At 43.2% G+C, this 22,932-nt stretch overlaps 2 protein-coding genes across 2 annotated transcripts; both read right to left on the bottom strand.

Annotated features, from left to right (window-relative positions):
• Positions 1-580: 580 nt before the first annotated feature.
• On the bottom strand, positions 581-7,864 carry LOC146578280 (uncharacterized). The gene is made up of 8 exons (XM_085267796.1): positions 7,855-7,864; positions 7,608-7,646; positions 3,902-3,943; positions 3,556-3,822; positions 3,236-3,475; positions 2,925-3,146; positions 2,637-2,762; positions 581-618 (listed from the first exon to the last, which is right to left on the bottom strand). The coding sequence occupies exons 1-8, from the start codon at positions 7,862-7,864 to the stop codon at positions 581-583; spliced, it is 984 nt and encodes a 327-aa protein (XP_085123922.1).
• A 1,553-nt stretch (positions 7,865-9,417) lies between these two features.
• Positions 9,418-22,773, bottom strand: LOC146578279 (E3 ubiquitin-protein ligase TRIM21-like). Its single transcript, XM_085269435.1, has 2 exons — positions 22,301-22,773; positions 9,418-11,112 (listed from the first exon to the last, which is right to left on the bottom strand). Exon 2 carries the CDS (start codon positions 11,101-11,103, stop codon positions 9,454-9,456), a length of 1,650 nt encoding a protein of 549 aa, XP_085125561.1. The 5' UTR covers positions 11,104-11,112; positions 22,301-22,773; the 3' UTR covers positions 9,418-9,453.
• Between the last annotated feature and the right edge of the window lie 159 nt (positions 22,774-22,932).

The following is a 22,932-nucleotide window of genomic DNA, read 5'->3' as shown; positions in this document are numbered from 1 at the left end:
CTGAAAGAATAACAAAACACAGAGAAGAGGCTGGCACAGACTGGACACGAAGGAAATAAACATGAACAACAAGAAATAGAGAATAAGAAATATAAATAATGACGACTCTGACAAATAAGGGAACCTGAGCTCAAGAGACACCAATATAGAACCAGAACAAAGGTCATTGAAACAAGAGAACAAATAAACACATAGTCCATAACAAACACAAAAACTAGCTCAAAGACTGAGGACCATCACAGGACACTCTGTGTCAAACATGAGTGTTCATAAGTTCAGAGTATTGATCAGTTTGAAATGATGGAAGCAGCTCCTGAAAGTGACGACTCTTCACCTCGCAGTAGACCTTTGTCAGAGTTCAAGCTGCACAGACTCAAACCAGCAGCAGGTTGATTTCTTTAGTTCCCCGTCAATCCTGGTTCCTCAGGAGGAACTTGCTCCCACAATGACATCACTGTGTGAATGAATGGGAGTGAATGAAGAAAGGAGGAAGCTGATGACTGCCTGTAAATGTTCCCATGGTGACTGACAGAGTGAGACTGTCCACAGGAAGTCTGCAGGTCTGTCCTCAGCTTCCTGTTTACACTTCTTCTGTGGTGTCTGTGGTTCCTTTAGCTTCTGTAAAAATGGGACAGTTGAGTGTGCAGTCATGGTGCAGGTCACGAGAAGGGTGAGGCATTTATTGTCCTACCAACTTTAAAACCTAATTAAAATGTATATGTATGTAACAAATATACGAAACTTTAAACCTAATTTTTAAACTGAAGCTTAAAGAGAAAAAAGTTAATGATGGATTGCATTTATATAACACTTTTCTAGGCACCCAAAGTACAGTTCCACAGTCACTCTCACACACTGGTGGAGGCAGCTACAGTTGTAGCCACAGCTGCCCGGGGGCAGACTGACAGAAGCAAGGCTGCCATATCGCACCAGCGGCCCCTCTGGCCATCACCAGTAGGCGGTAGGGGAAGTGTCTTGCCATAGGACACAACCACCAGGACAGAGAGAGAGCAGGAGGGATCAAACCGGCGACCTTCCACTTATAGAGGAGCTTCCCAATCCACTGAACCACAGTCGCCCCGATAGTTCAGCATGTAATAACACTGGGACATGAGTCATATAGGTGCAGCCTCCCTACCTGTGTTCTCAGGGGTCTGAGTGATGATGTCAGCATTGGTCATGTGTGTTTTTGGGATGACATCATCAAGACAAGAACATGCCAATGAGTGACTGAATATCCGGGTTTTATTTACAACTCACTGAACTTGGATTTCCCATCAACCCTGTTTGCCTGCTGAACTGAATTCAAATATATATTGTTTTCATTTAATAATAATCCTGCAGAGAAATCTTAATTCTTATGAAGACGTTGTGAGGGGCTTCATGAATCTCTCTCTGAAAAAGAACTCATTTTGTTTCACTTTAAACACTAGTCACACAAAGAGATGAAGACAAGAAACAAAGTTAAGAACATCTTTTGCTGTGTGGTAACTTTACATCTTCCTTTGTTCAGTCCTGTATCTCAGCACCGGTATCTGCTGACATGCACTCTCTCTACTCTCAGACACTGTTTATCTCTACAGAGTCCACAACATTCAAATAGCTGCTAGACTGATCTTAAACACATAAAACACTTCATGGTTTATGTGTTTTACCTTTGATCATTTCCCACTGATCTCAACAAAGAAGCTCCGTCACAGAGAGCTTCTCTCAGCAGTTAACCACACCAGCAGCACCTGTTTTGATGTGGGTGAATGAACGCTCGACTCCGGGAAATATGAACTACTGACTCAGGTGACTTCACTATTTATGTGCTTTTACATCTGATTACTGCTACTACTGTGTATAACCCTCAGATTTACATGGCAATAAAAGAAATAATGTGGTCACTGAACTAGCTTCTCCTGCTAGTCCCAAAAACGTGACTCAAAGTGAGAGCTGACTGGGCTTTTTCAGCTGTAGCCTAAACTGTGGAAGCATCACCCTGCCCTCGTTAGTTCAGCCCACTCGCTGCCTGTCTTTAAATAATGTCTTAAAATGTGTTTTTGCTCCTCAGATTAGAGTCAGAACGCGAGCAGTACATTCTCACCTTGTACTGGTTGTTATTTTCCTAATTTTGCTGGTTTGCTGGTTTGTAGAGTATTTTTATTAAACTGTCCAACGTGTGCTTCTCCGATTTATTTTTGAAAAGATACATCTGGATTAAAAACAAACCAAATCCGCTCAAATTATTTTCAATCTTCAGTTCAGGCCGACAGCTCCTGTTACACTGTGTCATACACACAAACCTGAATTGACTCCCATCAAACACCGATCATATCTGTTTAAGCTGCAGGATTTCCTGTCTCAGTGCCACGTCTCTCTCTGCTGACTGCCTCATGTTATAAACACTGAACTGACCAACGAAACCACAGTACAGCTTTAATTATGAAACCAGTGACAGGTTTTACTGAGGAAACAGGAACCTGAAGAGTGAAATGCACCTGCTGTCAATCCCACTTTCAAAACACTAGTTTGATAAATGTGAGAAGAAGATTCTCATTGTTTCATTGACCACATTTTACAAGCCCAATGAAAACTACTTTTGGGTTTATCTCTCATTGATGTCCCTCGCTAGAACACAGGTGAATGTGTACCTGCAGTGTTTGTCCTCAGACTGGAGTAAAGTACTTCAGGTTCGCTGGCTGGAGTCTTATTGGTCCAGGCTCTACTGGTGACCTCAGCATAGGTGACATCATTTACTGGAGCTGACTGGTATCTCCCTGCAAAGATGAAGTGATCTGAAAGAATACTAGTATTTGTGTCTGTGGAGTTTTAGTCTGAATCTACTTTCTAAGTGTTCTAAAAATAGAAACGCTGATGGAGGCTGTCTTGATGTGTCCAACATGATGACTTTGGATGAAAATTTGAGACAGACGCTATACCTGTGCGCTTCTTCCATAGAAGATGAAGTACAAACAGAACCAGAACCAACAGCACCAGGGAACCTATAGCAGCTACAATTGGGGATATGAGGGAGGAGGGGGGAGAGGGAGAAGGGGGAGGAGAAAGAAGGGTAGAAGAAGAGGAGATATGAGTGTTTGTGAGTGACGTTATGGTTGTTGTTTCTTCTTTTGTTGTTGTAAACAAGGCTGTGGTTGAAGGACCTGCAGGAGAGATGAGGAAGCTGGTTCAGTCAGTTTATCATCAGCTCAGCAGATTGGCTTTAAACAGGAAGTGATGTCAGTGATCTGACCTCTGACCCTCAGAAAGCTCTGAGGAGATGATCCAAACTCATCAGTAGAACACCAGTAGAGACCATCATCAGACTGCTGCACGTTAATTGTGATGTTTTTCTCTGATTTAGGTCCAACAAGACGTCCATTAAAGTAGAAATAAGCTGCAGCTGTGCCACCAGTTTTCTTCTTACAGCGTAGAGTGACATCACTTCCTGTCCTCACAGGAAGTGCAGGGATCTCCAGGATCACATGTTTATCTGAAGAAAAGACCCACAGAGTGATGTAGAGGTGGTATAACAGTCTGCTGTTAGTCTGATGAAATGAATGACTTCATTACCTGATACAGTGATGTTGACTTCTTCACTCTTCTCTCCAGCTTCACCTTTACACCAGTAAACTCCACTGATTGGCTCGAACTCATCAAACAAACAGGATGAACCATTGAACCTCCCGAAGTCCCGCCCACCTGCTCCACATGACTCAGTCCCACTTCCTGTGTCCCTCTTCACCGTCCATCCATCAGAGCCCAGCTGACCGTCACATGTCAGAGACACTGAGGCTGCTGTGAAGAACTGCTGAAGGTTTGGACTGACGCTCAGAGAGACTGGAGGACAGACGGACAGTTTCTATCAGTGTTTACACTCAGTGTTTGTCCTGGACCATGGTGCACTTCATCTACTCACCTGCACAAACAGTCAGTGCAGACAGCAGCAGCACACACACACCTGCAACAGGAGGTCAGAGGTCACTGAAAGTCAGAGGTCAATGAAGGTCATAGGATATTAAAGGTGAGAGGTCACTGAAAGAGAGTGGAAATTATGACCAGAAGGCAGTAATAGGCCTGGGAGAGCATCTTCTATGTTACCATGTTCACCCTTCACCCTGCTGTGATGGCACTTGTTTAGCCATTTGTCACATAGACTCTGGATGTTATATTTCAAAGCTGCACACTGGTTATCTGTGTAGGTCACAGTTAGGTAGTGATGGCCCGCTTGAAGCTGACGCTCCGGAGCGTGTGTCGAAAAAAACAACACACTGGTTCAGAAGCACTGTGTCGAGGCTTGCTTCGTTTGGCAAAAGTCACGTGACCAGTGACGTCCGAAGCTTCATTACGCACGTAACTGCTTCGGTACCTGATTCAAACGGATATAAGGAAGCGAATCATCCACGGGATTCGTGGAGTGTGTTGATGGTGACAGAGAGCGACGAGGTGATCATTCCACTGACAGATATGGAGCCAGCGAGGAAGAGAGGACGTTCTGGCGTGTGGAAATATTTTGAGTTGATTTTGCTCAATTCATTTTATCTGCCGAAGTGAAAAACTTGAAATGTCCAAAATCATGTTTTCATAATGTAAATATCATTACAGCATATGACTTCAGGAACACTTCCATGTGAATTAAAGCTAATGAAGACTACAAAAATGTATTTGACACTATACATACATTACATTGCTACAGTTTAGAAAATCATTTTGTTTATTGTTTTTAGGTGATAGTCTGCAGGACCCAGGAATACCTGCATATCTACCAGCTTGCAGTGTAGTTCCTGCACTCCACAGCCTCTTCTGTTCCATGCAAGTGGATTTTCTCCAGGGCAGGAGAAACTATTTCTAAGAAAAGAAACAGACTCAGCCAGCGCACAGTAACACTAATCCTCTTTTTAACTGTAAATAACAAAAGGGCTACCTTACATTGATCATGTTTTTACTTTGCAAGTTCTTGATTAGGGGTGGGTTTTGATTATCGCCTTTCTGATTACAATCCATGCTAAATTGAATAAAGTGATATTGATTCATTACAATCCCGTGTCGATTTGTAAATTAACGTTATTATGCCTGAAACGCCAGCATCTCAGGTTAAACCTCACAACATGTCGTCAAACACCATGCAGCTAAAACAGTAACTGGGAGCAGGTTTACGGATTCTGCATACAAACGTGAACACAGAGCGCGGACCCAACGCGTCAGAGTCAGATTTTGGTGTGTCGGCGGGTCCGCGCTGTGTTTGCCTCCTTTTTCTTCGCTGGCTTCTGCAGCTGCAGGTTTCATAACTTTCTGTTTACATCTCTAATTAAGTCTCACATGTGTCAGCTTTCTTTTAATAGATACGAAATTATGGATATATACTGTTAAATGATCAGAATTGTAATATTTCTGACTGAGGCAAAACTTTCCAGATTCCAATCAAATTGAATCGGATCCTGTATCGAATCAAAAATGATTCTACAAATCAGTGACGATGCAGCCGTACTCAGCTTCCTAAGCATTTTCCCTTTCCAGTTCACAATCAATCCCACCCCTAGGTCAAAAATATGTATAGGACAATTGGCCTAATCTAATATTTTGTATGAACCTGTCCAGCTGTCCAGTGATTAAATGACAAGTAGATGGAGGCAGGACTCCACAGCAGGGGCATACTCCATAATGTGCTGTGCATTCTCATATGTATATTATATATATTGCTCACTTATTGTATTTACCAACATCAAGGAGTTATGAGCAAAGAAAGGCCACACCATAGTGCATGTTTAAATAGGGAAAGTTTATTGATCAAAATGTATTACGCAGATACGCATTACATTTTTTTCAGCCCCCCAATCGAGAAAACAAAACCAATTACATGTTCAAAGCAACGGAACGGTGGCCCAATATCAGAGAGAACTCCACTCTTGAGTGAGCAGTGATGATTGAGCAGTCCGTTTTATTCTGCAGATTCAAGCTGCTCTTCAAAATTTTCACCACCAGATGTCACCGGAGAGGACTGTGTTGAAAAGCTTCGAGTAATGAACCGTTTTTCAATACAAGCTTCAGTGCTTCGGAAAGCTTCATTTGGCCATCACTACAGTTAGGTGTTGTGAGAAAGTTGGTGACACCCAGTTGGTGGGGAGGTCCTGGTGGTGAAGTCTTCTGTTCTCCTGTGTCAAGAGTGTAGACAACAGCTGTTGAAACACCTTCTCTTTTAACGTCTATTCAACTAATTGCTGTGCTATTTATCTTTAGTGACTGTGTACCTGCCCCCCCCCTCTCTCTCTCTCTCTCGTGCTCATAAGAATAAAAACGAATAAAAAGTTGTTGATTACTTCTACTCATGTGACAAAGTGCAGGAAGACCACGCCCGGGTGCATACTTTTGGTAATAGCCTGTCACCAGTAGTAACCATCTATTACCTATGACGAGCCACCTGGGAAGGCGAGACAAACTTTGGAGCAGACACAAGACACTTTGTCGAGAGACACTTCTGCATCGATGACGGGCTGATTTCAGTTCCCACAGAGGCTGCAGCCATCGATCGGCTTAAGCACACATGTGCAGCCGAGTCCAACCTCAAACTCCACAAAATTGCCTCAAATAGTTTCTTAGTCATGCAAGCCTACACCCGGTGTGGAGTTCTCTCCGTATGTAATAGTATCTTCAACATTTTGTATACTCCGAGTGGAAAACAGTTAAAACATAAACATGTTTAATGAATACCTTTCATAACTTGAAATGCAAATAGAAATGATACATTTTTAAAAATGATGCAAACAACAAAGTAAAATGTTGCTATTTACCCCAAAATGCAGCCAAGGCCTCAGATTTTTTGCACAATCATTTCAAACTATTTACAGAACAATCAGGTGTGTTGCATCAAATAAGAAGGCACACAAAGTATTCATGCAACTCCCAAAGAATAGGTCCTGTCCACTATAAAACAGAGGAGAACACCACAAGGTCTGACAGCAGGAGCACCTGTGACATTCACTAGTATAACTCACAAAAACCCAATAACTGCATAACACACTAACTACAGCCTCCAAGTAACTCCCTGATGGATGACATGAGCAATGAATAGCTTCACTGATTTTATTAGGTTCTATTTGAGTCTCAATCTGCTGCTGTTTGAAGCTCATCACCAGAAAAACAACAAAACATACAAACTCTGAGGGAAATGACCAAAACAGTCTCCAGTCTTTTGTTAGACTCTGTGTTTATAGTGGAAAATTTGCTCTTATTAAAGGAAGTGAAGGCTACATAATAGGCAGATAAAACAAACGTGTGGTGAGTGCAACTAGCAGCTGTGGTTTCCTGAATGAACGTCGATGTTCGAAGAAACGAGGTTACTACACCGGGGGACCCCATCCTTGGGGTGGACCCATTTTTGTTTTAGCGTGTTTTGGGGTTTAAAAGCCACAGAGACGCGGTGCTTAGGAAAAATGCATTTCAGCTGTGCTGATGCTCCTGACACGTATAAGACTGGGGAAACCTGCATTCAGCTGGACCTGAAAAACACTATGTCCAGATAAACACAATCAACTTTTGGAGAAAAATAAAAGATTCTTCATCAGACTAACAACTAAAAACATGACACTTACCTTAACAGTATGGGCTACATCAAATATATTCAAGACCGACAACAACACTTCTCACTGCTGCTAATTTTAACAAAACTAAACAAAAAGTAGAAAAAGGCAATTCACCAAGTCTTGAAAAGTAAAACTGAAAAATAGAAACACAGAATAAAATAAAACATCCATCCAGATCTTTAACACCAACAACATAAAATCTATCTTGATTAAATGGCCAAATTCTCCAATAAATTAGCAATAATAAAGTAAGAAAAAATAAGACATTCAATTTATGGACGCTCAAATTAACAGAGCGACATTAAACGCACCTCATTGCCTGCCGTAGCGTTCTTCGCAGCTGCACTTCACCTCAAAGGTCGGTTAATACATCGGATTGAACTTAACCAAAGTCCAATTAAAGGAAAATAAATGTTTCTAACAAATACAGTGAAGAAGATTAAAATAATTCACTGTCAGTTACTGTCGCTGTGAGTTTGACGAGGTCAGCTGCTTCATTTGGTTCTGCCTAAAGTTCTCTCAGTGATCCAGTGTTTATATGATAAGATACGTGTTTAATGCAGAAAGTTGGAATTACAAGTTGGTAAGAAGCTTTTTAACAAAGGTTTGATTTAAGCTTTAAGTTCAAAGGTGAAAGAAATTTCACGTTTGATGAAGGAAGATCAAGGCTAACAAGGACATAGGTCAAAGGTCAAAATAAGGTGAGAAAATATAATAGATATATATAATCAATCAATAAGGTGAAAATATCAGATAAAAGGGTTTTTTTGGTTATAAGGAATAAAGAGGTCAAAGGTCAGATTAAACAGGTTACACAGAAAGGATCGGCAAAACTTAAACAAGGATAAAGAAATAATACATTAAACAAGGAAATAAATTAAAAGTCTGAGTTAATGAGAAATTAAACGTTTAAATCAGGTTAAGAGTTAAATTTTAAGCTTTTCTTAGTTAAACTAAATAAAATAATCAGAATAAACGATTGGAGGAAAAAAGCAAAGATGTTGTGATCAAATAGTTTGTACGGCAGAAAGAAAAACATGTTTCAGTAGATTGTATGTTGGAAACCACAGTAGACACAGTAGACTCAAATCATTGTTACTGAGGAATTCTGCCTTAAACAGTAAAGTGTTCTTTAACAGTGTGTGTGTGTCTGCAGCTGTTCTTTGTGTTGTTGCTGCATCGTTGGCTCAGGGGGAAAGTTGTGTGTGTGTTATGCAGACTAGCAGAGACTGCAGCTGTCAGCAGCCACACACACTTTCTATTCTTCAAATCAAATCACAGTGAAACATGTTCACTGACAGCTCAGCTTCAGCATCGTCTTCATGCTGTGACTGCAGCCGTTCAACTCTGTTTGTCTTTAACCCAAATCATCACAACATGCAAATATAATCATCAAAATGATGTGACTGGAAGGATGCAGCAGTCTGTGCTCCACCTTTCTCCTCCACACCTGCAGGTGGAGAACATGGATGCATGAATCTCTACAGAGTTCTTTGAATATTATCCGTCTCATCAGTTTTCAGTGAACAAAACTCCTCACAGAGCCAAAATAAGCAGTTTGTATCCAACATAACTCAGCTGGACTCTGATGCTCCGTATAACAGCCACACATGAGTCTGGATTCACTCAAAGCATTGAACAAACTTTATTGGAAATGAAGCTTTTGGACATTTGTTCTCTGATATTTGCTCTTCAGCTCGAGTCTCCATCAGTGGGAACATTTCCTGATTCAACTTTTCTTCTGTTCAAATCAAACTCCATGAGAATCAAAGTGTGAATCAGAGTCCTGATGATCAGATTCTATAGAAACATGGAGACTGTAGAGGATTTACACTCAATATGTTCATTTGTTCCCTTCAAGAAAAATCAATCATTCATCCAATAAAATCAGTCATTGATCAGTTTGATTGACAGGACAGATGATCAGAGGTGCAGAGTTTTTACCTCCATCATTGGTACAGGGACAGAAGTATGGGTGGAGTTTGTGAGTGAAGGAGCAGCCAGTAAAGGAGTAGATCAGAGCTGCAGCACCTACATCATAAAAGGAGACCAGACCCTCCTCATAATCCACAAACACCCCCACCTTCTCAGGACCAGGATGGAGACAGAGGGGGACTGGAGGACCAGCATTAGCTTCGTACTTATTTCCATTTACCAGCCCTACAGTCCAGAAACCATCCTGAGGACTCAGTGTGATTATTCCCTTCCTGTTGATCGACTCTGTGGACACTCCTAAATCCCAGTCAGTCTTTCCTTTAACCTGAACCTCAAAGTAAAATCTGCCTGAAGAGAAACTCTGCTCTCCTAAAACCATAACACACTGAGAAAATCTCTCTGGGTTGTCTGGAAGTTTCTTCCTCACATCACTATCATACACTTGTTTTCCATCATCAGACAGGATGAGTTTAGGATGAGCTGTATCAGGATCCAGAGTCACATCCACCTCATGCTGCTGCACCCTCTGCAGCTCAGCCTCTAACAGCTTCTTCTTCATGAGTTTCCTGATTGTCTCCTCCAGCTGAGCCACAGCTCTCCCCACAGTCCCCTCATATGATGGTGGATGAACTCTGACCTCTGTCCAGTCCTTGCCGGGTGGAGCAGCTTTCAGGGAGGAGAAGCTTTGGAGGAGGTGGAGGTGGTCTTCAGAGCGTGAGAGCTGCTCCACCTCAGAGCTTCTCTCCATCAGCTCAGAGATTTCCTGTTCCAGATCTTTGATGAGACCTTCAGCCTGTTTCTCTGTAGCTTCCTGTTTGTCTTCGATCTCCTTCATGAGCTCCTTCAGGCGTCTCTCAACAGACTCCATCAGAGCCGTGAGGACCTGAACACCTTCTGCTTTCTGTCTGTCTGCAGCATCTTTACTCATCTTCACCGACTCTGTGATCTCCTGAATCTTCAGTCGTCTCTTCTGGATCATCTGCTGAATCTCAGCCTCTGTCTTCTCCAGCTCTGCCTTCTTTCCTTCATATTCTTCTCTCAGAGGAACAAACTCGTGGTTCTTGTGGTCTAAAACAGAGCAGAGCATGCAGACACATGTCTGGTCGGTCTTACAGAACAGCTCCAGGAGTTTATCGTGCTTCGTGCACATCCTGCCTTCCAGGTTCTCCACAGCATCAACCAGCTGATGTCTTTTCAGACGTTTCAGTGTCAGATGAGGCTCCAGGTGAGTCTGACAGTAGGAGGTCTGACACACCAGGCAGGACTTCAGGGCCTTCAGTCTGGTTCCAGTGCAGACGTCACAGGGAACTTCTCCTGGTTTGGCAGCTTGTTGCTCTGAGCTGCTGCTGCTGGCTTTCTGCTGAGCTTCACGTCTGAACTGAGCAACCATCTCAGAGATGAAGGTGTTGACCCTCAGCTGAGGTCGAGTGTAGAAAGTCTCTTTACACATGGGACACTGACAGCTCTGATTCATGTCCCAGTGCTGACTGATGCAGGTTTTGCAGAAGTTGTGTCCACATGGTGTAGAGACTGGATCAGTGAACACATCCAGACAGATGGAGCACAGAAACTGATCTTCAGATCGCAGATTGCTGGCAGCAGACATGTCTGCACTCTGAGGGAGAAAGAAGAGAAACATTTGATTCAAAATTCACTTTAAATTTCATTTTACAAAGAGAGAAACAAGCGTCAGTAGTCTGAGGAGCTTGGAGAGAAAAGCGTCTGGACTTCTTTAAGTTTCTTTTCATCACAGAAGCTTCTTCACCTCATCCTCAACACGGACCAAGGAATGAATACTGCACTTTTGGAAGAACTCCCTCCCCTGCAGCCTCTTATCGTCAAAGGGACGGAGGTGGAGAGGGCAAACAGCCACAGATTCCTGGGACTGCAGGTTACATCAGACCTGAGCTGGACTCTCAACACTACAGCAACTGTGAAAAAAGCCCAGCAAAGGCTTTATTTCATTAGGCTGCTCAGGAAAGCTGGCATGAACCACCACCCTCTCACCCAGGCCTGCAGAGGACTGATAGACAGCATCCTCACCGCAGGCATCACTGTCTGGTACGGAAACACTACACAGACAGAGAGGAAGGCTCTGCAGAGTCAGAAAGTCTGCAGAGAGGATAATGGGAACAACACTTGCATCCATGGACCTGCACATACAAAGCTGCACATACAATCTCAGACACAACAGAGCGGACAGCAGCATCACACACAGAACACGATTCTTCAACAGCTTCTTCCCCACAACTGTCAGACTGACGGCAAACAAAAACACACTGAACACTTAAAATAACACAGCACTACTTAACCTCACTTTGAATGTATCATCGGTTCACTGACCATCGGGCAATACACTCACAACAGACTTGTGAAACAGATCTGTGGAACAAATGTGCAACACTGTGAGTGCGATAAGAGGTAGAGAACTACACACTCTCTGTACATTTTCTTCTTTTTCTTTGTATATAGAAAATAGTACGACTACCCTACTCCGGACTTCATTTCTATCCTTCTGCTTTTTCTGTCTTTATATTGTTAAAGTGTGATTTGACTTGGAAAGCTCTGCACAAGTATTCCACTGTGCATGGACTGTTGGTCCTGTGTGCAAATGTCAAAATAAAAATCTTGAACCTTCAGTTGTCAGAGTAACTGGTGGAGACCCAGCAACACACTCAGACACAAACTGGTTCATCTGAAACACAAACTGAACAACGTCGTGTCTGCTGTACAGTGCAGCGTCCAGATGAACAGGATCAACAGGATGAACATCTTTTTAACAGTCGTTACAAAGATGTGAAGTTGTTTGGCTGACACAGACAAACAGTATCCCACATTCTTGATTTTTAGCTCACAAACACGTCTTATAAGGACTTATTGATCCTGAAATGTTGGAGGTTTTAGCTCTTTAAACAGTAAAGTTACAGGAGGATACAGATAATTATCAGGAAAATGTCCTCGGTTTGTTAAAATGATCCCGTCCGATAACACACGAGAACAATAAATGTATCATTTTCTGTTGTAACCCACAAACTGAACGGTCACACTCATCTTTCATGTTGTCACTAAAACATCACTCCTTCCACGTCTAGTTGGTCGTGATGGAGGCGGAGTCCGTTGGGTCCGCTTTAGTGATGTTCGATTCGTGAACGAATCGTTCAATACTCGAGAATCACTTTACTGACTCGTGAATCATGATTCACAAGCCCAACTGACTCACTGACTCATTCCTTTTGCTGTTAGCAAACTAATTCCATTAGTAGAAATATATCTAGCTTATAATTAAAATTGTGGGGAAAAAAAACAACAGCCAGTTTCGTAACAAAAGCATTTCTGCTCTGAACTGGAAGAAAAACCCCTGAGTAGAAGCTCACATCAAGAAAATAGCTCCTCGGTTCACAGTAGCATCGCGCTGCTAACATGCTAACAACACATTTGAGCTACTCACCCCCTCCCTTCCTGTGCTGAATCGTAAGCATAAGCGAATCACTCAGGACTCGCTCACCCCCTCCCTCCTGTGCTGAATCAAAGAGCGAACGAATCACTCAGGACTCACTAACCCCCTCCCTCCTGTGCTGAATCAAAGAGCGAACGAATCACTCAGGACTCACTCACCCCCTCCCTCCTGTGCTGAATCAAAGAGCGAACGAATCACTCAGGACTCACTAACCCCCTCCCTCCTGTGCTGAATCAAAGAGCGAGCGAACGAATCACTCAGGACTCACTCACCCCCTCCCTCCTGTGCTGAATCAAAGAGCGAGCGAACGAATCACTCACTCACCCCCTCCCTCCTAGTCAACAGCTTCTTCTTCTTCTTCTTGGTTGGCAACCAATGTTAAGGCGCATTACCGCCCGCTGGCTCACAGCGCAGTGGACATTTAGATGAGAAAATATATATTTGACACACTTAAGGAAAATCCATCCATCCATCCATTTTCATCCGCTTTATCCGAGGCCGGGTCGCGGGGGCAGCAGCCTAAGCAAAGAGGCCCAGACCTCCCTCTCCCCAGCCACCTCCTCCAGCTTATCCGGGGGAATACCAAGGCGTTCCCAGGCCAGCCGAGAGATATAATCTCTCCAGCGTGTCCTGGGTCTGCCCCGGGGCCTCCTCCCGGTGGGACATGCCTCGAACACCTCACCCAGGAGGCGCCCAGGGGGCATCCTTGTCAGATGCCCGAACCACCTCAGCTGACTCCTTTCGATGTGGAGCAGCAGCGGCTCTACTCTGAGCCCCTCCCGGATGGCCGAACTTCTCACCCTATCTCTAAGGGAGAGGCCAGCCACCCTTCGGAGGAAGCTCATTTCTGCCGCTTGTATCCGCGATCTCGTTCTTTCGGTCACTACCCACAGCTCGTGGCCATAGGTGAGGGTAGGGACGTAGATCGACCGGTAAATTGAGAGCTTCGCTTTTACACTCAGCTCCCTCTTCACCACGACGGACCGGTGCAGCGTCCGCATTACTGCAGCTGCAGCCCCAATCCGTCTGTCGATCTCCGGCTCCCTTCTCCCATCACTCGCGAACAAGACCCCGAGATACTTGAACTCCTCCACTTGGGGCAGGAACTCATCCCCGACCCGGAGAGGGCACTCCACCCTTTTCCGGCTGAGAACCATGGCCTCAGATTTGGAGGTGCTGATACTCATTCCCGCTGCTTCTGCCCACAATACTAATAAAATACAAATAAACAAAATAAATGTTTATTAAGAAATTTTGATAAGAAATTGCTTAATTTTAGAAATGTTTTTGCTCTTTGTTCTCTATAAAATAGTTGTTGTTTTTTTTTTGTTTTTTTTAATCATTCATCTTAGCAGTGGGATTTACATGAAAAGGGAAACAAATTAAGTTTGAGTAAAAATGTAAAATTTTTGCACTCTCTGGTCGACTGACTCAGTGAATCAAATGACTCAAAACACCCGATTCACTTTGGTGAGTGACTCATTAACACTCGATTCAGTAAAAAGAATCAAATTTACCATCACTAGTCCGCTTTCCCTGCCCAGCCGATGTTCCTGACGCAGGGAAACAGATCCTGTTGGGGATCCCTACCTTGGCACAACACCTGACATGGTCTTTGCACACTCACCACAGTAAATGCATCATGTTGTCAGCTTTACAGTATCATAGTCAGAGAAACTGGTCAGGCCGCTCTCTTCCAAATGTCTACACTTCACCCTTTTACTGTCAGTGGGCTCAGAGTCCATCTAATGTGGCTCATTATCTGATGCCGTCTGCAGACCAGTGTTAGACACTGAGAGGTTGATGGCTCCGTGTCAGAGCACCGGCCTTAACGAAAAAGTTATCAATCGTTCTTTTCATCTTTTCTCATTACCCACAGCTACATCCACTCCTATCACGCTGCTCACCTCTGCTGCGACGATTCAAACAGCTGGAAAGTGAATAATTTGGAGACGGTGCGTTTGTGTCACAGTGAACAGTGAAAACAGAGACTTTCTAAAACGATGATGCATGTTAGTCATGTGATGCAGGCATGTGACCAATTAAACAAAGATAGTGGAGAGCATTATACAGCAGCAGTTTTGACAGTCCTATTAAAGATGAATATCAGTCTGTACATGCTCCACAGAGCTTTTCTTCAAGTTCTTTATTTCTCTCTCGCTTTTGCAACTTTGTACTTTTGTGTTACTCGCAGCAACAACTCCACCTCATTGTTAGTCCATTTTAAAACTCGGTGCTTTTCCTCCACCTCTGCTGCGACGTTTCAAACAGCTGGAAAGTGAATAAGCAGCAGACAGAAATGAGACCGGTCGAATCGTCTTGCGTTTCACGCATGCGCAGGACTGGAACGTAAGCGTTTTCAGCCGTCTTAATGTGGACGCACAACTCTGTGAAAACGACTGAAAACACTAGTGTGGACGCGGAGCGCTGTTTTCAAATCTATCCGGGCGAGTGTGGACGTAGCCTAAGTGGCACCATGGAGAAATGAGGTGGCGCTCTAGACCCTGATGAAGTGAACAGAGTGAAGATTTGTGTAGAAGCAGGAAGTGTGATCAGCTGCACTCACCACTGTTGCTGAGAGGAACCTGATGGACTCCAGTGAATCTTCTTTTAGAGACAAACAGGACTCGACTGCAGCTCTGCTGCTGCTCTCTCACACTTTCACTTCTGCAAAATGACGTTGGGCTTCTTGTTTTTCAGCTGTTGCTCCGCCTCTTCTTGCCTCTCCCTTTACAGGAATCAGCCGGTCTGTACTCAGTGACTGTGTGCAGCGGGTGGGAGGAGTGAGGAGTGGTGTGTGGGTTCACACAGTAATGACGGCCTCAGGTGATCAGGAGAAACTCACCTGGATTTCCTTTTTCCACAGCAGACTGAGAGCTTCAGGTGGACCCTGAAGGAGGTCTCAGACACAGGTGGTAAAAGTACACACAGTCTGTACTGAAGTAGAAGTACTACTGTTAAAAATACTCCAAGTACTAATTCAACTTCTTTACTCAAGTAAAAGTAAAAAGTACTGGCTGTGAAATGAGAGTAAAAAGAGCTGATTGAAGAACATTTCTAACACGTGTGTTTATACAAAGCTAACTGAACCATGTGCTGCATCAACGTGATAATAAAATAATATTATTCACTTTGTTTCTGTCTAAATTTGAATTCTAATAAATATTTTAGCTTGAAATAAGTGAAAAAAATCTGCCAATGGAACAAGTTAAAATTCTCTATTTTTTCTCTGGTTTCAAGATTCACTGTCTTGAAAAAGGTTCATATCCGGTGGCGGACGCCCTCAAACGCCGGTGCGTTGGTGGTTCTTTGTGTCCGGGGATGGGCGTCCAGGTACACACCGGCTCACTCCTTGGCGGCCGCTTGTCGGGGCCTGGAGCCTGGGGCTCGCTCGGGCCACTTCGGGGGTGGGGTGCCCCCGGCCTCTCGGCCTGGGGCTCGGTCACTCAGGCACGGCTGGCTGCCGGCGGAGCTCACGGGCGCGTCACTGCAACTCCCCCTGGCTTCTGCTCCGCGGCTGCTGAGTGAGCCCTCATCTGGGACTCTCCTCAGCTCTTTCTGGGACAGTGGCGCGGCTGCCCCTCTGTTGGTCTTCCTTGGTCTCTTGTGTTCTGGGGGCCTCTGGATGTCTGGAGTTTTGATCTCCTCCATACCTGCTTCATGCCCTGGAGGACGGGGCTGTGGCCCCCCCACACCCTCTAGCAGATCCTTACATGAAGGAACCTTGTGTTGTCCACGGGTCATTTTTGTCCTCTAAAGAAATCTTTTGCTATCAAAAATGTATTTGTTATTCATCAAATGGGCTGAAAATAACAGAAGTTATTCATTACTATACTATGAATGATTGGAATAAGTTTCAAGTAATTTGATTTATTTATGTGGTTTTTATTGAATTTTATAACGTTGTTGGCCCTCGTGGACAAAAATGACCCCAAAGTACAAAGTGTTGCAAAGAGCCGTGTTTTCACACCATACTGTTTTCAAACATCTTTGATCTTGGATCACTGATGTGTGGGGTCAAGCACTGGTCATAACAACCACAACAGGCAGCACAATGAGGAGGCAGGTGCTCTATATTCAATGAAATTTTATCTATACAGCGCCAAATCACAACAACAGCCGCATCAAAGTGTTTCGTATTGTAAGGTAGACTCTACAATAATACATACACAGAAAGTATCCTCAAAAGCCTCCATTGCACTGGAGATTTGCATACTTTGATGAGCATACTTTTTTTTACCATGTTGTGCAAAGCAATGACCAGTAGGACAAAGCACATATTGTCCTCTAGTATAATGAGGAGGGAGAATCAATGTTCAGGAAGATCCAGGGTTAGAAGATATAGAAAATATTGTCAATATTTAGAGCACATGCTACCCTTTCTCTGAAAAAGCACATCAGCCACCTGCAGAAGTGGAAGAAGGCTATGAAGTGAAGAAAAGTGATGAAGAATCTGAACTATGTTCAAGTAGGTTCTCAGGCATCCAGGACATGGTAGTCTGAGGAGCTTGGAGAGAAAGTGACTGGGCTTCTTGAAGTTTCTTGAATTTTCAGAATGTGAAACTGAAATAGAAGATGTGTCAGAGGACTACACATCATCCATTTCAATTATGATGAAGACAAAGAATCAAGCAGGAAAGAGGAATCAGCTGAGACAGAGGAATATTTGCAGTAACGTGAGGAAACACTGATCTGGTCTTCTAACCTTCCCAGTGACAGACGATGCACGACTCTCTCATGTGCCTCAGAGAAAGATGATCTACCACAGTCCAAGCACATGTGCCAGGTCCCATACTCCTTCAGTGGCTTTTCTACTCGAGTACTGAAAGCATTATACACAGTGTATTCTGCTTGTATTCTGCTTTTTAACGTTCACATGCCAATGGATGCATCAGAGACCAAGTTGGGGTTCAGTAACTTGCCCAAGGACACCTTGGTAAGAACTCCAGACTAGAGCACACAGAGATTGAACCAATAACCATCCAATTAGCAGATGACCTGCTCTACAGCCAACTCAATGATGAACAAGGAGGGACAACAAGAGAGGAAGAAAAATGGACCGAATGCAGCTGTAGGCATATGTGGGTGTGTTGATTCTTACTGCCGTGCATCCAGTAGAGTCGCTACGGCCAGTTTATGACATCCTGAGTCTGGTAGAGAAGTTTTCATGCTGACACAAGATTAATCATAGAAGCACAAAAAGGACATAATTTCTTGATAAAGACACAATAGATGATCGTCGTTCATGACACAAACGTGCTCCCATTTGAGGTGTATGATGTGTGTTGGTGTTGACTTGACTTGAAACACAAGTGGGTGTTCCTCCTGCTGTGATGTAAGATCCTGGTACTGATGTGACTGTATGAGCACCAAGTCCCCTTCAGAGGACTCTGTCCCCTCCAACAGAACATCCAAGTAAACCAGGGAACTTTGAGACAAAAACATGGGCAGCATGTGATGCAGGTCCAGCTGTACATGGAACATGCTCGTGTGCGATGGCAAACCGTCTGTCCTGCAGTCAGGACACGAGTTGTCCCTAACATTGCAGGTTTCCAAAAGAAAACAATCACCTGTAACAGCTTGTTTACTGTATATGCCCCTTGGCCTGCAACTGCAGAAAGAATGCTGTCCATGATGGGACCAGTGCAGAGGAATAAACCTGAGCTTCCTCCTGCACTTGGGTCAAATATGGACACGCCTTTGTCCTCATGAAAGTTTGCCTTCACTCAGACTCATGCCCTCCTACCATGCCAAAATATAGAAAACTGTCAGGCAATGAGTTGGAATAAAGTTGAATAAAACCTTGAAACACAGAGATGGATGATATTTTATACTTGTTGCTTCAAAGCAAACGGGGTCATTTTTGAGCCCTGAGGACCACAGGTGTGATTATGTGCTGCCATTTAAAATTTATAGATGGTTCAAAAAAAGAATTCTCACTAAAGTTCAACATACAGCACTCTGTATGTTGAACTTTAGTGAGAATTTAAAAAAAAAAAAAAAAATTTTAATATTTAATTTAATTAAATATTTAATTTTCTTGTTTTATTTTCGCTAAAAAACAGGGTTTATTTTTTGTAAACAAGGTCTGGTGGCCCTAAAATGTAAAATGTTGGGTAAATTTTGTTTTAATGTGTTGGTCTTAAGTAAAACTAAGGTGTAACACTGAATTGATTGACAATTTATACTTTTTACTTTAAAAAACAGTCAAATGAAGTGGGGACACTTTTGACCCCTGATGGCTCACATTGTATGCAAATCGGGAGGACATCACAAGGGTTAAAAAAACAAGCGCGTCCATGCTCACAGGTGTACACACGGGTGATCACACACACAAACTACACCCTTTTTGGCTCCTACCTCAAAGCACACTGTGTTCTGTTGATCTTACAATAATGTTTAATATTTAGTATTACTGTTATAGTCACATAGATCATCGTGATGTTGTTTATGCTATTGCTCTAGTCTTCCTCTGCTTGTTTTCTTTTTTCTTTCTCAACAGGTGATCCAGGGAAAGGAAAAAGAGAAAAAAAAGGTGATGAAGCAGATTTTCATCGTGTTTTCTCTCTCTCTCTCTTTTCCTTTTTCTTTCTCTCTCCTTCTGTTAACTTTCTTCTGAACTTTTCTTCTTGTTTTTCTTTCCCGTCCCCGAGTCCAGTCTGGCCTGATTACAATAACTTATAAAAATAACTAATAAAGATCAAAAAAACTATGACAATCAAGTGGACCAGTATTGCAAAAGGCCAACTTGGGAAAGTAAATCTGTTGGGCATTTGTCTTGGCCTTCAGACATAATTCTGATTGCTACAGTGCCAGACAGGACACACACACACACACACACACTCACACACACACACACACACACACACACAAAAAGAAAAAGATAGACCTGAAAAGCTCAATTGAAGGCCGGACAGCCCTGATGCCAAAGGATCCCAAGAAGCAAGTGGTCTCACCCGAATACCTCGGTACCTCATACTGAATCTTGTCCATGCCCGCTATGACTCCCCACACCCACTATCAGATCGTTACACGGAAAAACCTTTTGAATACAAGTGCACACAGGTGTGTGTCAAGATGAACCGAATCAACCTTTTGGGACTGCAGGGAGGGCACTGGCTGCCTCGAGAGCGAAATGCCGTGACCTGTTATTGGAGATACAACATCAGGAAATCTTTATATGGTATTAACCTGCTGTGCCCAGAAAATGGCACAGCTCATGGTGTGTTTGAAAAGCTGGGAAATCTAATATTGGATGCACTTAAGCTGCAACTGGGAACCAGCAAAGTAACACATTCACATTTAATGAAGTTTGGTGTGAGTGAGCAAGTATTTCACTGAGGCAGTTCAGTTCAGGGGGATGTGTAGGCTGGGATATCATCCACGTAGGCTTCTAGTTGAACAGCGTTGACCAGCCTCATCAGGAATGTTGCTCGTTCACGTCTGCTAAATTTTTAAATCCAAAACTTCAATTATATTGTACGAAATGGTCACGTGTGACAAAAGCATGTATGCATGATTACAGTTTTTACTGCCACGAGGACTGGACCGGATTCTGGACCGGAGTTTTTCCCATTTTGTGGATAAGCTGTCGGTCCACCGTTTACCTCAGCTGTCAATGCTGGAGCTGAGAAATGTCCACTTTTATTTACTCTCAAACAGGGTGTAAAACTTTGTGCAAGTTAATAAAGCTCACTGCTGACCGAGGACAGCCATGCTGAGGTGAGCTGTCGACGATATGCTAAACTGTTGGTTAGCGTTGGTATTAGCCTCTGTTAGACTGTGCCAGCTGCAAACAGCAGCTAACAGAGGCTTTTCCACTTTCCTTGAAGTGGATCCTTCATCATTTGTTTGTATTCATGTGTTTTTGGCAGTTCTAGTAAATTGTAAACTCAGTCAAGAAAATCTGGATAAATGACAGATTTGTGTATGAAATGTTTTTAAGTATAGTTTTTACAGTACTTCATCTGCAAACAGACTGTTTTTCAATGAGGCCTAATACTTTTCTTATGTTGAAAGCTGATAGAGGACAGGGTTTGATGAATGTCTGTGAGAGATTAGAGATTCAGAACAGAAACGCTAAGGCTGCTAGTGTTTGTCTTCATACCATTTTTCTTGTATCCACTGATATTAGCTAATAAATGTACGGTCTGTACATTTCTTCTGTGTGTGATGATGATTTATTTGTATGAAGAAAAAACTAGCTGTCACAACACAAATCAGTCAAATGTCTGATGTTCTACATATGTATATGTTTTACAGTGCTGCATTTCTGTCCTGACCTTTGACCCCATGCTCAGACTAAAGGTTCACACAGGCTGGTGTGTAAAAACAGCTAACAATGCATTTCTGTGTAAAGCATCATTTGTAGTAAACATTTAATGCCTGTTTCAGTTTTACACAACCTGATGGAAAAGAGAAGGAGAGCAAAGGTCAGTGAAGGGAATGACTGTAGTGCAAATACAGGTGATGTCAGTGAGGATGTGACCCTGCTGCCCTCTCCTAAACAGAGGAGACATTGTTACCCCAATACTGTCAGGCCAACATCAGCAATAAAACAGGGAAGATGTGGGGTTAATGCGCACTAATGTTAAAGAAGATTGTGTCACAGGGTTTTAGAGAAGCATTACATGTTAACTACAGTAGCTCCATAATGAATGAGTAACACGGGAAAAGCTGTCCTGTAAAATTCAAACAAATCAAACAGTTGGAGCTGTTTAGTAAAGGAGCCGCCTACTAATATCATGTAAAAATGTGTAAGGATTCAAGAAAATTACCGTATTTCCCGGACTACAAAGAGCACCTGAATATTAGCCGCACAAGCTAAAATCAGGGGAAAATCCTGTTTTGTACATACATTACCGCACGTGACTAAAAGCCGCAGGTGTTTCAATGTTGACTTATCATATGTAAGAGGATATGCACAAATCGAATTGTCAGGAAAGAGATGGCTGTTTGGAGACACACCCCTTTTATTAATATTTTGAAAAACAAGTTATGGGTACATATTTGCATAACTTTTTAGGTATACGTACAAGTAGCGGTAATTACAAGTACGAAACATGTACTGTGCTTCATAAATGGGTAACAAATGTAGTACATAACAATAACCTACAGCACACCAGAAAAATAGCTTCGGACTACTGTTATGTATGAACCAAGAATTATTGTGTGCTATGCAAGCCATCGCCAGTAGGGGGAACCACGCCCAGTTATGTGTGTGTGTTACTTCTGTGTTATCCCAATAAAGAAGAAGTCAACTTGTAAACAAACTATTGTGTGTGCAGTCTGACTCGGCATAAGCTCTAATAGTGTATTGACACTACAGTGGAAATATAACAACTACCTTTTAGGCTCAGGTGCAGCGACACGGCTTTAACAAGAAGAAAAGTCAGTCATTCACCATCTTTCTCTTCTTCCTGCGCACTAAAACCACCAAAGTCCTCTTCTCCAGTGTCGGATACGAACAGACTCAGGGTGGCTTCCTCATCCACTCTCAGCTCCTTTCCTTCGTTGTCACTTTCAAAACCAAAGAAATCCTCGTTGTCAGTGTCAGAGTCGAACACCCTCTGAAGGGCCGTGGCGGTGTCCTCCTCTCCATCATGCAGCAGTCCAGCCCTTCGAAATCCGTTGGTGATCATGGATGTTTTCACACTTTTCCACGCTGTCAGATTCCACCGGTGGAGTTGAGCATAACTTGCTTCTCGCAAGTTTATCGCCGCTCATCATCCACGCCTCCTGCTGAACGCGAGGAGGAGGAGGAGGAGGAGGATGGGAGATATGAGTGGTGATGGTGGTGGTGGTTGTTGTTGCTCTTTCTGTTGTTGCAACAGAGATTGGTGTCACAGAACCTGCAGGAGAGATGAGGAAGCTGGTTAAGTCAGTTTATAATCAGCTTAGCAGATTGGCTTTAAACAGGAAGTGATGTCAGTGTTCTGACCTCTGACCCTCAGAAAGCTCTGAGGAGATGATCCAAAC

This window comes from Mchenga conophoros, linkage group LG3 (genome assembly GCF_057382185.1).
Source record: "Mchenga conophoros isolate Kocher_MC1m ecotype Shallow Benthic linkage group LG3, M_conophoros_male_GT1.1, whole genome shotgun sequence".
Lineage (NCBI taxonomy): Eukaryota > Metazoa > Chordata > Actinopteri > Cichliformes > Cichlidae > Mchenga > Mchenga conophoros.
Note: the sequence above shows the minus strand (reverse complement) of the source record. Positions and strands in the feature narration are given on the sequence as shown.

What these genes read in the sequence shown, in the direction of transcription:
- LOC146578280 (XM_085267796.1), bottom strand. An exon ending in GAGCTTTCTGAGGGTCAGAG is followed by an intron (nt 3,147 to 3,235) that starts GTCAGATCACTG and finishes TCTCTCCTGCAG; the next exon opens with GTCCTTCAACCACAGCCTTG. An exon ending in TCTGAGGACAAACACTGCAG is followed by an intron (nt 619 to 2,636) that starts GTACACATTCAC and finishes CCATTTTTACAG; the next exon opens with AAGCTAAAGGAACCACAGAC.
- LOC146578279 (XM_085269435.1), bottom strand. Translation starts at nt 11,103, where the DNA reads ATGTCTGCTGCCAGCAATCTGCGATCTGAAGATCAGTTTCTGTGCTCC.